The sequence below is a fragment of the Thalassophryne amazonica genome, chromosome 6 (assembly GCF_902500255.1).
Source record: "Thalassophryne amazonica chromosome 6, fThaAma1.1, whole genome shotgun sequence".
NCBI classification, from domain to species: domain Eukaryota; kingdom Metazoa; phylum Chordata; class Actinopteri; order Batrachoidiformes; family Batrachoididae; genus Thalassophryne; species Thalassophryne amazonica.
In genome coordinates this window covers 97,659,410-97,677,414 of record NC_047108.1, presented here as the reverse complement: position 1 = coordinate 97,677,414, position 18,005 = coordinate 97,659,410, and the positions used below count along the sequence as shown (strand labels likewise).

The 18,005-nt window shown below is 42.2% G+C and overlaps 1 protein-coding gene across 2 annotated transcripts in view; it reads right to left on the bottom strand.

Moving 5' to 3' along the window:
* Window positions 1–18,005, bottom strand: part of LOC117512710 (metabotropic glutamate receptor 4-like) — a 673,449-nt gene that overhangs the window by 24,272 nt on the left and 631,172 nt on the right. For both annotated transcript variants that reach the window (XR_004561363.1, XM_034172892.1), the window contains exon 10: window positions 12,255–12,501. Coding sequence is in view for 1 of the 2 variants with exons in the window: in XM_034172892.1 (XP_034028783.1) it covers window positions 12,255–12,501 (247 nt within the window). In the remaining variant the exon portion in view is untranslated. The remainder of the gene's footprint in view (window positions 1–12,254; window positions 12,502–18,005) is intronic.

Here is an 18,005-nt window from a genome sequence, read left to right as displayed (position 1 = left end):
AATTACATAACTTACCCCTTAAGTTGTGTCCCTCGTGTGCTGGATGTATGAGTCACACACTGGCACTCGTTGAAAATTTTCAGCATGCCCAAAATTTTTTTGAGGAGCGCAACTTATTAGAACGTACATCAGTGAGCTTCAATGTGTTTCAACGTTCTCTTAACTTATAAAATCTTACCCTTAACTTATTGGACTTATGGCAGCATTTTTTTTTAATATGATTGGCATATGCTGGCTAAATCGTCAAGGTGTGAGACGGCCTTAAAACTAACATCAGGAAGACACTATTTTGTTTCAGCTTGTGCATTAAATATCAGATTGCAACATCTTGATCAGTCAAAACATTCTGGATCAGTATGCAATTATTGCATTATGTTGTAGAATCTGGATCCAGGTAAAGTCCGGGTCATGATGTGAATCATATATCTTTTATTTTGAGTCCTCGTCAACCCTTGCCGGATGGGAGAAATCTCAGATTGCTCTTGTTTTTTATTTATTTTTTAAAAAGGTAAAATCCCTTCCTTGGAATAGGGCACTTGTGTTTTAAGGCACCTAATATTTACTAACTGAAAAAAGTTTATAGCCCTTTAAAAGTCTGTAAAATTCATTTTTCCTCAAGGCAGATGCAACCCTAACTATCCTGTTTTTCCCCACAGCCAATTGTCATAAATTTGCATTTGCAACACATAGAAGCTCCCATCAGATCACAGTGGCTTCAGATGCACAAATATTCATTTAAATGCAAGTTTGTTTAATTGCATGCAAAGACCTGAGATGACTCTATGCACCAAACAAAGCATGCAGCAATCACTCCCTTTATTAACACACAAATTAAAGTTTATTAGGTTTAAAATGCTGTTATGTGATCTGATTTGGTGTTATTATGTTATTACCAATGCTCATAATAATCTATTAAGAATTTTATATCAGCTGTGAGGAAAATACCAGGTGCAGATTACCTGCAGGCAGAGCAGGTAATGACCAGAGTGAAGCCTTTAGGGCCCCTTCACACATAATACGAACGTGGTTAAATTGCGAATGAAGTGCGCATGAAGCAGGAATCGCATGCAATATGTGTAAAATCATACATGCCTCCAACGCGTCATACACCGGTTGCTACAGCTATTTGCTCACACCGCCAGCTGAACGACATCGAACCCTCTTGTGGCAGGTGTCAGCCAAATACCAGCTGACACACAGGAACATCTAACTCCACTCGCGTGGCACTTAGAAAGTGTGTGACCATTTGCACTGTTAGCACGGCAACAGTTCCAGACGTCATGGCTGGGGAACACGTACCGTGTTTGGACGGACATGAACTAACAACTGTCCACTGCGAAGCGCGTGTGTTTGCTTGCTGTCCTTATGTGGACAGACATGAAAACATATATCGCTGTTGCAATGGGCTGCAGCTAGCGTGCGCACGCCATGCACATTGACAGGCTTCCCCAGGTGAAACGGACCATCAGATCATAACACGCAGCCGATGATCTGAATGTCACGTCACCCACGTGAGCTCTGTTCCACATGACGTGTGTCGGGCAGGATGTGCACGGGGCCAGCTGGGCATGCTGCCAGCACATGTAGACATAAGAGCTCCCTGCTTCTCATTCATGTCATTTCATGCTCTGGTTGACATTCCTGCTGTCAGCATGCCAATTGCACGCTCCCTCAAATCTTGCAACATCTGTGGCATTGTGCTGTGTGATAAAACTGCACCTTTCAGAGTGGCCTTTTATTGTGGACAGTCTAAGGCACACCTGTGCACTAATCATGGTGTCTAATCAGCATCTTGGTATGGCACACTTGTGAGGTGGGATGGATTATCTCAGCAAAGGAGAAGTGCTCACTATCACAGATTTAGACTGGTTTGTGAACAATATTTGAGGGAAATGGTGATATTGTGTATGTGGAAAAAGTTTTAGATCTTTGACTTCATCTCATACAAAATGGGTGCCAAACCAAAAGTGTTGCGTTTATATTTTTGTTGAGTGTAATAATAAAGTGCGACAAGGCATTAATACAGCTGAGATGACTAATGAAAATCATTAGTAGACTCACTGGATACTATTAGTCGTAAACTATTTGATGACTCGTTGAGCACTCAAGAGTCATGATTGCTTGATTGATGTTTTAATATGACTAAAGCCAGCTGTATACTATATAATGATGCAATATGAATGCCAGTTCGAGCATGTTCAGAACTTCATTACATGATTTGTGTGGCGCTATGTATGGTTTTACTTGCGTGTCCGTGCATATAAAGCACTAGCACTTGAGCAAAACAAGAGCAGCTAAAAAACCTAATAGAATGACACATTCACCATCGGTCAAAGTCCAGAAGACTTCGATCAAGAAGGTGTGAGAGGCGGAGATGCATGTTTCTAATGTCGAAACCTCAAACAAGAGCAGCCAAAAGAAAAGCTGCACACCTTGAAAGCACCCAGCTTCTAAGGTGCACATATGAAGGTGTCACACCAACTGAGCGTCAGAATGACCAGAGAGGACAAAACATAAAAAATGTATAGCGCTCCAAATGCTATTGCGTGGCAGCATGGTGATGCAGGGTAGAAGCATACTTCCTTTTTAACCATGCATTCATGATGTGTAGACAACCAGCTACGTCATGAATATAATTGTACACAGACTTCTCTATAGACTATGCATGTTAATGGAAGATTTCAAAAGAGGGCACACCAGCAGACACACCAGGGTAGTCAGATGTGCAGAACCTCTGGATTTGTATGCTCTAAACATCACTTTATATGAAGCATCATATAAATGTGGAAAATTGTGGACTGACACTGCCCCTACCGTTCATGTGTATATTGCTGTGTAATTTCTGAGGATGTGCACAACTGACACACCAAATGGATGCAGAATATATGAGACAATGATATACATGGGAATGCATAGTTAAAAGCAAGTATATTTCCACGCTTCGAGGTTAGCACTGTTTCCTTCCACTTCCACTGTCAAAGATATGCAGGCCAGGTAAAATGAAAATTTTAAACTGACTGTAGGTGTGAGTAAGCGCTTGAATTAACATTTTTTTGACAATACATAGAAGTAATTGATTATGAATATAAATACCGAAGAGATCCTTTTGTAATTCTAGTTTTATTGTGAGTTAGTCTTTCAACCTTCGAACTTTGTAGCCAAAGACCGTTTCAGCAGGTCTTCATGCATAGCACCGTTATATTGTTGGAATTATACCCAACTTTGGAGCTCTGTCCTTACGTCTGGTATGTTCATTTCCCTTGTTTAGCCTCGTCAGCTTGTTTCAATTAAGATGCTATTAGCGTAAGTGTTCATAGCAATGACATGGGGCTACCGTTTGATGTTCAGAACCTTCACTACATATTTTTGATGTTTGATTTTGTAATAAACTTCATACTTAAAAGAAATAATATTAAATTTAGCTAGATGGTGGGCTACCATGTCCAATCCAAATGTCTGACAAACGCATTTTTCCAGAAAATGGTTGTGAACTAAAAATACAACAACAACATGACAGTACAACCATGTTTTCAATATGATGACCTGCACAGAAAGCAGCAGAAGATGGTTGTCTTGTTTCCCTTCAGTGCTCATTCTGGTTCGAGCGGTTAAATAAACCCGCCCTGCAGCGTGCACGCTCGGTGGTAGCAATCATCCATCCGATCTGCCAATCTGCCCACAGCAGCTGTGGGTGATTGAACAAGTCAGCGGGGATGAGTCCCATCAGGAGTCAGCTGAAATCCTGAGCAGAGGCCAAAAAGCTGCAGCGTAACGCCCACTGCACGTTCCTGTGTATTTAGCAGTGGCACATCGGGTGTGCGTACAGCAGCAGTATTCTGGGCATTTCATCCAAAGCTTTGATAAATGGAACTTATTTGAATATTGATGTGCTGGGAGTCCAAGCTAAAGAATAGATGTCCCAAGTACAGCTACAGCTGGCAGACCCATCTATCTTTTTCTGTTCATGCTTATTGTTGTTGCATAACCGGGACTCATGAATGGTACGGTGCCATCCTCCCACATTAACTGGCATCACCGCGCTAATTAGCCGGTTACACATCACATGTGTCACATGCAGCAGTGTCTACATTAACATCAGTGGGTCAGAGGTTGTCCTGTGTGATTTGGGGTGCAGTAACCAGGGCAACCTGGGTGCTTTGTGCATCGAATAGGCAGGCACATTCACAGAAAAAAGAGGAGAAAAAACAGGATAAAGTGATCAGACATAATACAATCATTGTTTTAGCAGTTTACCTGAGTGCCTAAAGTCCCTCACAAGGATCCCCTCCCTCAACATAGTCTGACACATAAGCACAAAGAGCAGCTGTTAGAGTCACACTTCAAACCAGAGAGTCACATTCACCGTGATGTAAAAGGGGCGACAGAGACGATTGGAGTCTGACTCAGGAAAAAGTCGGGCATGGTTCTACATCTTCTGCATTCTGAAAAGCCAACATTTCTTGAGAATGTGTGGCATTTTGACTCACCGGGTGTAATGTCGAGAAATGACTTCTCAGAATGCAAAAGATGGAGAACCATGCCCTACTTTTTCTGGGTCAGGCTCAAAACTTCTCAGTCGCCCCTCGTAATGCTGCCTCTGTGACATCAGAAGAAAGCAAGTGGTTATTAAACTTGTTCCTTCAAACCTTCGCTCTCTTCTAAAATGAAACAAAACAATCACAAAGATGAACTTTTCATCAGATTTCAACAGACAAACACACACAAGCATTTATCCTGAAGGCGCGGCTGCACTTACAATATAAAATGATGACATTCTCTAATCAGAAGATAATTTATTTTATGAATGTCTGCAAACCACAGCAGCCTACTCACATTTGATTAATTTAGAACTGTTAGACTTAACAGCAATTTTTCCACTATTTTTAAAAGTTTTATGACTGTGAAATGCTTCGAAATTTTCCATAACACGGTACAGGCATTTTCTCCGATATTACTGACAAGAACAAGTAAATAGCTTGTACCTCTATTAAAACTTAAAACACTCACTGAGTTATAGTAAAGTTCCATTACTTCATAATTGTTACTGCTAACAAACAAATAAGTGGAAGCAACAAAATAAAGTCTTTTGTCTGAGGTAATAATCAGAATTGTTGGTACCCCTATATTTTATGTACACATTTTAATATATGGTCAGAAATAAATGAAAACAAAGCAATTTTGTTGAATCAAAATATTTTTAAAATGTACATGAACAAAACAAAATGCTCTCATGAAGTGAAACCAAAAATCATCTTCTTCTTCTTTCAGCTGTTCCCGTTAGGGGTCGCCACAGCAGATCAATCGTTTCCATCTCACCCTGTTCTCTGTATATTCCTCTGGTACACCAACCACCTGCATGTCCTCCCTCATCACATCCATAAACCTTCCCTTTGGCCTCCCTCTTCTCCTCCTGTCTGGTGGCTCCATCCTCAGCATCCTTCTCCCTATATACCCTGGGTCCCTCCTTTGTCCAAGCCATCTCAATCTCACCTCTCTGACTTTGTCTCAAAACTCTGATATGTTCATTACTCATCCTGTCCATCCTTGTCACTCCCAAAGAGAATTGCAACATCTTCAGCTCTGTCTCCTCTTTTTGTTAGTGCCTTCTTTCATCCTTCACCCTAACCTGCTGCAGATCCTTTCCAGCTGTGTCCCTTTGTCTAGCCAATCAGTGAAAGTCCTTTTCTCCTTCCTTACTGTTCACCTTCTTGTACAGCTCACAATATGCCTTTTGCCACTTCTCTTTTTGTTGGGGTGCAGTCCGGGTGGGTTGTTTTTTTGGTGGTTATGATGTCCTGTTCCTCTTCCCATGCCCTGCGTGTGTGTGTATTGGTACTTGGGTTGTGTAGGTGATATGTGGGTGCGGTGGAGTCCACTCTGACTCCCCGCTCCAGTATCTCCTGGGTGTGCGTGTGTGGGTGAGGGTGGGTCAGTCCTCCTCCTCTATGTGTGCTTGTGTGTGTGTTTTCCTCTGTGTGCCTCTCCTTCCATGGTCCCTGGGTGTGTAAGACAGAAGGCATGTGTGTCTGCGAAAGAGTGGTGAGACTCCTGTCCTTCTTGTCTCCTTTTCCCCTGTCATGTACATTTACTCTTGTAGACCTTTTTATATTGTATATTTTATTTGTTCACGTTGATGATGGAAGAATTTTTGGTTTTCCACATTGTTCATTTGTTCACTTTGATTGTTGATAGATTTTAGATTTCCACCTTGTTTGTCTTTTTCACTTTGACTGTTTGGACATTTTGGGATATTGGATCACCAGACCAGAGGTGCTCAAGTTCAGTCCTCAAGATCTACCTTCCTGACACTCTTAGTTTCTCCCTGCTCCAACACACCTGAATCCAATGAAAGACTTGCTAGCAGGCTTTTAATGAGCCTTTCTTTGGATTCAGGTGTGTTGGAGCAGGGAGACAACTAAGAGTGTCAGGAAGGTAGATCTTGAGGACCGAACTTGGGCAACCCTGACCTAGACTGTTGTTTAATTTTCCACTGATACCTGGAGAAATAAACAGCTGTTTTTGCCCTTAACCCTTTGTTGTTTGGCTACCTGCATTTTGGGGTCCAACCTCGTCTCTTGCGTGGTTTAAACCATCACACTTTTTGCCTTACACTGCATCTCCTTGTACTCCTGTGTACTTTCTTATTCTCTCCGACTATCCCAATTCTTTTTGGCCAACCTCGTCCTCATTATGCTTTCCTGAACATCTTTATTCCACTACCAAGTTTCCTTGTCTTCCTTCCACTGTCACGCTGTCCAGGTGTCACACCGGGTGTCTTTCTAGCTGCCTCCCTCACCACATCTGCAGTACTTTTCCAAATGTCCAAAACTGTATCCCCTCCATCTAGTGTCTGTCTCATTTGCTCACTGAATTTCACACACCAGTCTTCCTTCTTCAGCTTCCACCATCTGACACTCTCCCCTGTCACCAATTTACAGTCTCCAATTTCTTTTAGCTTGCATCTCCCACAAAGAATGTAGTCCACCTTTCTGCACTCTTATATGTGACCCCTGTGCTCCTCCCTTTTTTTAAAACCAGGTATTCACCACAGCCTGTTATGTGCTGACGCGGGTCAGAGAACCGAACCAGCATCTGACAATGGCCCAGCGCTAAATAACCAGAAAGCGGTTCCAAGAAACAAATTTATTCCCCCTCATGTGTAATAATTCGTGTACAACATAAATATCAATCAATCAATCAATTTTTTTTATATAGCGCCAAATCACAACAAACAGTTGCCCCAAGGCGCTTTATATTGTAAGGCAAGGCCATACAATAATTATGTAAAACCCCAACGGTCAAAACGACCCCCTGTGAGCAAGCACTTGGCTACAGTGGGAAGGAAAAACTCCCTTTTAACAGGAAGAAACCTCCAGCAGAACCAGGCTCAGGGAGGGGCAGTCTTCTGCTGGGACTGGTTGGGGCTGAGGGAGAGAACCAGGAAAAAGACATGCTGTGGAGGGGAGCAGAGATCGATCACTAATGATTAAATGCAGAGTGGTGCATACAGAGCAAAAAGAGAAAGAAACAGTGCATCATGGGAACCCCCCAGCAGTCTACGTCTATAGCAGCATAACTAAGGGATGGTTCAGGGTCACCTGATCCAGCCCTAACTATAAGCTTTAGCAAAAAGGAAAGTTTTAAGCCTAATCTTAAAAGTAGAGAGGGTGTCTGTCTCCCTGATCTGAATTGGGAGCTGGTTCCACAGGAGAGGAGCCTGAAAGCTGAAGGCTCTGCCTCCCATTCTACTCTTACAAACCCTAGGAACTACAAGTAAGCCTGCAGTCTGAGAGCGAAGCGCTCTATTGGGGTGATATGGTACTACGAGGTCCCTAAGATAAGATGGGACCTGATTATTCAAAACCTTATAAGTAAGAAGAAGAATTTTAAATTCTATTCTAGAATTAACAGGAAGCCAATGAAGAGAGGCCAATATAGGTGAGATATGCTCTCTCCTTCTAGTCCCCGTCAGTACTCTAGCTGCAGCATTTTGAATTAACTGAAGGCTTTTTAGGGAACTTTTAGGACAACCTGATAATAATGAATTACAATAGTCCAGCCTAGAGGAAATAAATGCATGAATTAGTTTTTCAGCATCACTCTGAGACAAGACCTTTCTGATTTTAGAGATATTGCGTAAATGCAAAAAAGCAGTCCTACATATTTGTTTAATATGCGCTTTGAATGACATATCCTGATCAAAAATGACTCCAAGATTTCTCACAGTATTACTAGAGGTCAGGGTAATGCCATCCAGAGTAAGGATCTGGTTAGACACCATGTTTCTAAGATTTGTGGGGCCAAGTACAATAACTTCAGTTTTATCTGAGTTTAAAAGCAGGAAATTAGAGGTCATCCATGTCTTTATGTCTGTAAGACAATCCTGCAGTTTAGCTAATTGGTGTGTGTCCTCTGGCTTCATGGATAGATAAAGCTGGGTATCATCTGCGTAACAATGAAAATTTAAGCAATACCGTCTAATAATACTGCCTAAGGGAAGCATATATAAAGTGAATAAAATTGGTCCTAGCACAGAACCTTGTGGAACTCCATAATTAACTTTAGTCTGTGAAGAAGATTCCCCATTTACATGAACAAATTGTAATCTATTAGACAAGTATGATTCAAACCACCGCAGCGCAGTGCCTTTAATACCTATGGCATACTCTAATCTCTGTAATAAAATTTTATGGTCAACAGTATCAAAAGCAGCACTGAGGTCTAACAGAACAAGCACAGAGATGAGTCCACTGTCCAAGGCCATAAGAAGATCATTTGTAACCTTCACTAATGCTGTTTCTGTACTATGATGAATTCTAAAACCTGACTGAAACTCTTCAAATAGACCATTCCTCTGCAGATGATCAGTTAGCTGTTTTACAACTACCCTTTCAAGAATTTTTGAGAGAAAAGGAAGGTTGGAGATTGGCCTATAATTAGCTAAGATAGCTGGGTCAAGTGATGGCTTTTTAAGTAATGGTTTAATTACTGCCACCTTAAAAGCCTGTGGTACATAGCCAACTAACAAAGATAGATTGATCATATTTAAGATCGAAGCATTAAATAATGGTAGGGCTTCCTTGAGCAGCCTGGTAGGAATGGGGTCTAATAAACATGTTGATGGTTTGGATGAAGTAACTAATGAAAATAACTCAGACAGAACAATCGGAGAGAAAGAGTCTAACCAAATACCGGCATCACTGAAAGCAGCCAAAGATAACGATACGTCTTTGGGATGGTTATGAGTAATTTTTTCTCTAATAGTTAAAATTTTGTTAGCAAAGAAAGTCATGAAGTCATTACTAGTTAAAGTTAATGGAATACTCAGCTCAATAGAGCTCTGACTCTTTGTCAGCCTGGCTACAGTGCTGAAAAGAAACCTGGGGTTGTTCTTATTTTCTTCAATTAGTGATGAGTAGAAAGATGTCCTAGCTTTACGGAGGGCTTTTTTATAGAGCAACAGACTCTTTTTCCAGGCTAAGTGAAGATCTTCTAAATTAGTGAGACGCCATTTCCTCTCCAACTTACGGGTTATCTGCTTTAAGCTACGAGTTTGTGAGTTATACCACGGAGTCAGACACTTCTGATTTAAAGCTCTCTTTTTCAGAGGAGCTACAGCATCCAAAGTTGTCTTCAATGAGGATGTAAAACTATTGACGAGATACTCTATCTCCCTTACAGAGTTTAGGTAGCTACTCTGCACTGTGTTGTTATATGGCATTAGAGAACATAAAGAAGGAATCATATCCTTAAACCTAGTTACAGCGCTTTCTGAAAGACTTCTAGTGTAATGAAACTTATTCCCTACTGCTGGGTAGTCCATCAGAGTAAATGTAAATGTTATTAAGAAATGATCAGACAGAAGGGAGTTTTCAGGGAATACTGTTAAGTCTTCTATTTCCATACCATAAGTCAGAACAAGATCTAAGATATGATTAAAGTGGTGGGTGGACTCATTTACTTTTTGAGCAAAGCCAATAGAGTCTAATAATAGATTAAATGCAGTGTTGAGGCTGTCATTCTCAGCATCTGTGTGGATGTTAAAATCGCCCACTATAATTATCTTATCTGAGCTAAGCACTAAGTCAGACAAAAGGTCTGAAAATTCACAGAGAAACTCACAGTAACGACCAGGTGGACGATAGATAATAACAAATAAAACTGGTTTTTGGGACTTCCAATTTGGATGGACAAGACTAAGAGACAAGCTTTCAAATGAATTAAAGCTCTGTCTGGGTTTTTGATTAATTAATAAGCTGGAATGGAAGATTGCTGCTAATCCTCCGCCCCGGCCCGTGCTACGAGCATTCTGACAGTTAGTGTGACTCGGGGGTGTTGACTCATTTAAACTAACATATTCATCCTGCTGTAACCAGGTTTCTGTTAGGCAGAATAAATCAATATGTTGATCAATTATTATATCATTTACCAACAGGGACTTAGAAGAGAGAGACCTAATGTTTAATAGACCACATTTAACTGTTTTAGTCTGTGGTGCAGTTGAAGGTACTATATTATTTTTTCTTTTTGAATTTTTATGCTTAAATAGATTTTTGCTGGTTATTGGTAGTCTGGGAGCAGGCACCGTCTCTACGGGGATGGGGTAATGAGGGGATGGCAGGGGGAGAGAAGCTGCAGAGAGGTGTGTAAGACTACAACTCTGCTTCCTGGTCCCAACCCTGGATAGTCACGGTTTGGAGGATTTAAGAAAATTGGCCAGATTTCTAGAAATGAGAGCTGCTCCATCCAAAGTGGGATGGATGCCGTCTCTCCTAACAATAACAAATAGTCAGCTGTCTTGGCAAGGTGAAGGACGGCGCGCTCTCCAGCGCCCAAATGGATCAAAGCCCGGCACTTCTGGACTCAGATTCACTGCCGAACACCCCCCAGGTGGATACGACAAACTGACTCTGTGAAGGACGGAAAAGGTGAGGTAAGTCAACAGAGCTACAACAAATATCCTTCAGAGGCACACACTATCAGCAACACATTCAGGTCTGAATTTAAGCCTTATGTAAATGAGCAGCTTCTCACAACAGGTGGAGGATCATCAATCCGTACGCCACAGCAGTGAGAAGCAAACTGCACAATTCTCATCAATGTTCAAATATACTGCGTAACAAAACGCCAAATTACTATTAACGATTATTCAGACGATAATCACCTCTGATGTGTGCTGACAGCATGTGTCCCTCACCCGTCCTCCTTCACAGGCACGATGTGTCAAACCCTGGTGCGGTCCTCAGCGTCTCACAACCGAACGTCACAAGGTCGAGTTCCCGGCAATTCTGCTCAAATCACTCATGGCTTAAATGCAGAACGCCATCTCATTATCTGTTTCAGCTGAAAGTCTTTAAGTCTGCATGTGAGCATCATCCACAGGTGCTGCAAGTTGTTAGGCCTGCACGTGAACATCCTCCACAGGTGCAGCCAATAGTTCTGATGAGGGTAAAGGACTCTTCCGCCAGCACCTTCTCCACAGAAAAAAACAGTTTGCATACCACCTGGAGAGCAAAGAAAAGAAAACAGCACCCAAATGTCCAGCCAAACCCCCCAACACACAACACAGCCATTTCCATCCTTTTTGCAAAATCAACTCCTATCTGCTCTTCCACATTCCTGTCTTTGATACTGTACCCATTATTTCCTCACCACCTTTGTTCCCCTCGCCAACATGCCCATTGAAGTCCGCTCCTATTACCACTCTTTCATGCTTGGGCACACTCTCCACCACCTCATCTAACACACTCCAGAAATCTTCCTTCTCCTTTGTCTCACAACCTACCTGTGGGGCATATGCACTGATGATATTCATCATCACCCCTTCAATTTCCAACTTCACACTCACCACCCTTAACCACCAACACACTCTGAACATACTCTGCATTTAGACAAGTCAGGGGATGGACATATGAACATTTCACTGAGCACATATTTGTGATGGTGTCACAAAAATAATTTGTGATGGTATCATGAAATTTGGGATGACACGGGGGGGGGGCTTTGAGTTACGATTAGGGTTAAAATTAGTGATTGAAGGTTGACCACATCACAAAAAAAGTAATACATTCCATGACACGGTATCCCTCCAAAAAAAAAAAAAACAAAAACAAAAAAACAAAACCCTGAAACTGGGCTAGACGCGTGCGTGCGCACACACACACACACACACACACGTGTATATATTGGATCAACATAAAATGGCCTATTGGATGATCCTGAGGATCATTTCCTCTTTCAAACATGACACCAACCTTGTGTTTCCAGACTTTCACAGAGCTCAGACTTGGCCTCTCCGTTGGGCCTCAGGCTACCTTTGGGGTTGAACTTGTTGGACATGGTTGCGGCGGTCACCACTGCCTTCAGGCTGCGCTTGCGCTTGGGTATGTTCTGTTCTGGATGGACAAGAACCACGTAGACTTTGGGCATGTAGAGCATTCCCAGAGACACAGAAGCACTAAGGCTTACAGAGATGGTCAGAGTCGTAGTCTGGATATACATCTGCATTATGGAAGAGATGGTGGGAAAGAAAATAAGCACAGTTACCTGCTGAGCCTCTGCTAACTGGTGGGCAGCAATGTTTCAGTTTTAAATTTAATCCCAGGGCAGACATTAATGAAATTTGTTCCACTTAACGCTCACACAGCAAAGATTTGTTTCAAATTCATTTTTTTCTGACACCTGTAGTTTTATTAAAGTGGCAAAAAGCAAGAGGTTTCCTGTGGACTTCAGGAAGTCGTACCTGTTTGGTCTCGTAATGTGAACTTGTAATGTTCACTTGTAATGTGAACATTTCAGCATCTTCAAAGAAGAAAGTTGGTGTGTGACTCCGGTGATAAGCGAATAAAAAGTAATATTCTTACATTTGCGAGCATCTTTTTTGACAGCCTCACCCTGTCTGTCCATCTTTTTTTCACTGTGGGATGTTTAATGCTTATAAACATTTATGACAGTGTTCATCTTATTTCATTGTCGTCATCACTTTGTCTATTTGGTGACTTATGATGTCTGACGAGCGCCCTGATGGGTGTCTGGGTATTTTCTGTATAGACGTTTTTGCCCCAAGGTTTTAGAAAACAATATACAGTAGGAATTGTGTGCTCTTTGACGATGATGACAGCTGCAACTCACAGCTGGGTAGCAAATATGTAGCTAACGGCAACAAAACCGCAGCAGAGAGAAACATCCTTCGGCATATTAAAGGTGCTGTGAGCAATTTTTTTAAAATTTTAATTTATTGAAATTCCTCCAGAATTTATGCATAGACTGTCTCCATTTTTATGGATTTTTCACAGTATATACGTTCCCCTCGATGCCCCGCAGTTGTGTGTGTCGGCCAAATGGTTACCAGAACAGAACAGAACTCAAGTGATTAGATATGAGGCATTTGTAATATTAACCGTTTTTTTGTTGGAAAAATACTAAAATGCGTTTGTGTATCAAAGCCAAATTGATATCATGTTTCACACTGATTCAAAAGCTGCATGGTAAATTCTAAAATAGATAACTGCAGCTTTTTTTCTACTAAAAAAGGCACTGTTCATCTGACACGCAGTTAAGTGGGGGGTTTCTACTTCAATAATGTTTAAAAGGGAAGATTGACATTTTTCAACCTGGGTTCTGTTTTTAGATGCTGTAGAGTTCATCTTTTCACTTGGGACATGAATGAATTTAATTGGTGCAGTCTTGATTTAGAACACAGGATAATCGCCTTTATAATGGAATTTTATGAGGCAAGCTAAAAACACTTAAACTGTTTCCTGTCACCACTAAATATCAGCAAAAATATCATCGATCAACTTGGTAGCACAGACAGGATTCCTACAGAGGTATGTAAACATATGCACAAATATGTAAAGAAACTTTTAAAATGACTAATTATACAGTTAGCTGCTTACCTTACCCTTGCACCTTCCACTTCATTCGCAAACGACTTGTAATGACACAGTGAACAGCAGAGCCACCGTACATGGGGCGGCCTTCACCCCTGCTCTACATCTACCCTGGGTGTTGGTTCACTTTTGCCAGTTCATTACTTTTGTTACTTAAGGACCCGTTATCTGTTTGCTTTGGTATTCCTGGTCACGCCAAAGTTGCTCAAGACTCCACTGGTGTGTACTTCTTCCCACCTGGCTGCCTGTTTGTGAACTCGACTGCTCTTCATTTGATCTTCATCTTTCAGATCACCTCATGCAGCCATCCTAGTCATCTCCAACACCTGATCAGTCTGTCTATTGGTTGAATATCTCACATATTCACCTGTTGTTGTCCTCCTTTGTGCCTCACCCTGTCTGTCCATCTTGGCCTGTCAAGCACCAGGAGTCTTCCTGCTCAGCTCTTTACATCAACTCAGTGTCCAACTGGATGAGCCCCTGCTTGATGTCCTTGCTGTAAGTCCTGTCATTGTCTGTGCTGTCTGTCATAAAATGTCTCCTTCATACTGCACAAAATCAATGTCCAGGTTATTGGAAAACCCTTCGAGCTGTGACTTGTGAATGGATTAAATCCCTGAATATCCCAGCAACAACAAAAGGCTTGTTTTAGATTTCCTCGATCCATGTACCAGAAGTTAATATATGAAAATTTCTTCCTCTGTGGGGAACAGTCTGTAGTGTAAACAAATTGATCCTACCCCCTTTTGCTTTGGGACAGGTGGGTGTGGTGAGCAATACTCAGCCACATGGGGTGTGCAGCCAGTACATTCTGAGTGCCGGTCCCAAGCCCGGATAAATGATAATGAGGAGGGTTGCGTCAGGAAGGGCATCCGGCGTAAAACAAGCCAACCCAACTATGCAGACTCAGAATCGAATTCCCATACCGGATCGGTCGCGGCCCGGGTTAACAACGTCCGCCACCGGTGCTATTGCCCAACAGGGTGCCGGTGGAAATTGGGCTACTGCTGGGCGAAGACGATGAAGAAGAGGAGGAAAACGTTGCCACGAACAGCGAGAGAAGAAGAAAACTAGAAGGGTGGAAATGAAAGTGGGGACTTTGAATGTTGGTAGTATGACTGGTAAAGGGAGAGAGCTGGCTGATATGATGGAGAGGAGAAAGGTAGACATATTGTGTGTGCAAGAGACCAAGTGGAAGGGAAGTAAGAGCAGGAGCATCGGCGGTGGGTACAAGTTGTTGTACCATGGTGAGGACAGGAAGAGAAATGGTGTTGGGGTCATTTTAAAGGAAGAGTATGTTAAGTGTGTTGGAGGTTAAGCGAGTGTCTGACAGGGTGATGAGTGTGAAGTTGGAAATTGAAGGGGTGATGATGAATATCATCAGTGCATATGCCCCACAGGTAGGTTGTGAGATGAAGGAGAAAGAAGATTTCTGGAGTGTGTTAGATGAGGTGGTGGAGAGTGTGCCCAAGCATGAAAGAGTGGTGATAGGAGCAGACTTCAATGGGCATGTTGGTGAAGGGAACAGAGGTGATGAGGAAGTAATGGGTAGATATGGTATCAAGGATAGGAATGGGGAAGGACAGATGGTAGTTGATTTTGCAAAAAGGATGGAAATGGCTGTGGTGAATACCTACTTTAAGAAAAGGGAGGAGCACAGGGTAACATATAAGAGTGGAGGAAGGTGCACACAGGTGGACTACATTCTTTATAGGAGATGCAAGCTAAAAGAAATCACAGACTGTAAGGTGGTAGCAGGAGAGAGTGTCACTAGACAGCATAGGATGGTTGTTTGTAGGATGACTTTAGAGGTAAAGAAGAAGAAGAGAGTGAGAGCTCATCAAAGGATCAGATGGTGGAAGCTGAAGGAGGAAGACTGTTGTGTGAAATTTAGCGAGCAGGTGAGATAAGCACTAGTTGGAGGGGAAGCAATTTTGGACAACTGGAAAAGTACTGCAGATGTGGTGAGGGAGACAGCTAGGGCAGTACTGGGTATGACATCTGGACAGTGGAAGGAAGACAAGGAGACTTGGTGGTGGAATGAAGAGGTCCAGGAAAGCATAAGGAGAAAGAGGTTGGCGAAAAAGTTTTGGGATAGTCGGAGAGATGAAGAAAGTAGACAGGAGTACAAGGAGATGTGGCGTAAGGTGAGAAGAGAAGTGGCAAAAGCAAAGGAAAAGGCATATTGCGAGCTGTACAAGAAGTTGAATAGTAAGGAAGGAGAAAAGGACTTGTACCGATTGGCCAGACAAAGGGACAGAGCTGGAAAGGATGTGCAGCAGGTTAGGGTGGTAAAAGATGCACATGGTAATGTGCTGACAAGTGAGGAGTGTGTGCTGAGAAGGTGGAGGGAATATTTTGAAGAGTTGATGAATAAAGAAAATGAGCGAGAGAAAAGGCTGGATGATGTGGTGAGAGTAAATCAGGAAGTAAAAGAGATTAGCAAGGACGAAGTGAGGGCTGCTATGAAGAGGATGAAGAGTGGAAAGGCAGTTGGTCCAGATGACATTCCAATGGAGGCATGGAAATGTCTAGGAGATGGCAGTAGAGTTTCTAACCAGATTGTTTAATAAAATCTTGGAAAGTGAGAGGATGCCTGAGGAGTGGAGACGAAGTGTGGTGGTTCCTATTTTCAAGAACAAGGGTGATGTGCAGAGCTGCAGTAACTACAGAGGCATAAAGCTGATCAGCCACAGCATGAAGTTATGGAAAAGAGTAGTAGAAGCTAGGCTTAGAAAACAGGTGAAGATCTGTGAGCAGCAATATGGTTTCATGCCGAGAAAGAGCACTACAGATGCAATGTTTGCTCTGAGAATACTGTTGGAAAAGTACAGAGAAGGACAGAAAGAGTTACATTGTCAATCAATCAATCAATTTTTTTATATAGCGCCAAATCACAACAAACAGTTGCCCCAAGGCGCTTTATATTGTAAGGCAAGGCCATACAATAATTATGTAAAACCCCAACGGTCAAAACGACCCCCTGTGAGCAAGCACTTGGCTACAGTGGGAAGGAAAAACTCCCTTTTAACAGGAAGAAACCTCCAGCAGAACCAGGCTCAGGGAGGGGCAGTCTTCTGCTGGGACTGGTTGGGGCTGAGGGAGAGAACCAGGAAAAAGACATGCTGTGGAGGGGAGCAGAGATCAATCACTAATGATTAAATGCAGAGTGGTGCATACAGAGCAAAAAGAGAAAGAAACAGTGCATCATGGGAACCCCCCAGCAGTCTACGTCTATAGCAGCATAACTAAGGGATGGTTCAGGGTCACCTGATCCAGCCCTAACTATAAGCTTTAGCAAAAAGGAAAGTTTTAAGCCTAATCTTAAAAGTAGAGAGGGTGTCTGTCTCCCTGATCTGAATTGGGAGCTGGTTCCACAGGAGAGGAGCCTGAAAGCTGAAGGCTCTGCCTCCCATTCTACTCTTACAAACCCTAGGAACTACAAGTAAGCCTGCAGTCTGAGAGCGAAGCGCTCTATTGGGGTGATATGGTACTACGAGGTCCCTAAGATAAGATGGGACCTGATTATTCAAAACCTTATAAGTAAGAAGAAGAATTTTAAATTCTATTCTAGAATTAACAGGAAGCCAATGAAGAGAGGCCAATATGGGTGAGATATGCTCTCTCCTTCTAGTCCCCGTCAGTACTCTAGCTGCAGCATTTTGAATTAACTGAAGGCTTTTTAGGGAACTTTTAGGACAACCTGATAATAATGAATTACAATAGTCCAGCCTAGAGGAAATAAATGCATGAATTAGTTTTTCAGCATCACTCTGAGACAAGACCTTTCTGATTTTAGAGATATTGCGTAAATGCAAAAAAGCAGTCCTACATATTTGTTTAATATGCGCTTTGAATGACATATCCTGATCAAAAATGACTCCAAGATTTCTCACAGTATTACTAGAGGTCAGGGTAATGCCATCCACAGTAAGGATCTGGTTAGACACCATGTTTCTAAGATTTGTGGGGCCAAGTACAATAACTTCAGTTTTATCTGAGTTTAAAAGCAGGAAATTAGAGGTCATCCATGTCTTTATGTCTGTAAGACAATCCTGCACTTTAGCTAATTGGTGTGTGTCCTCTGGCTTCATGGATAGATAAAGCTGGGTA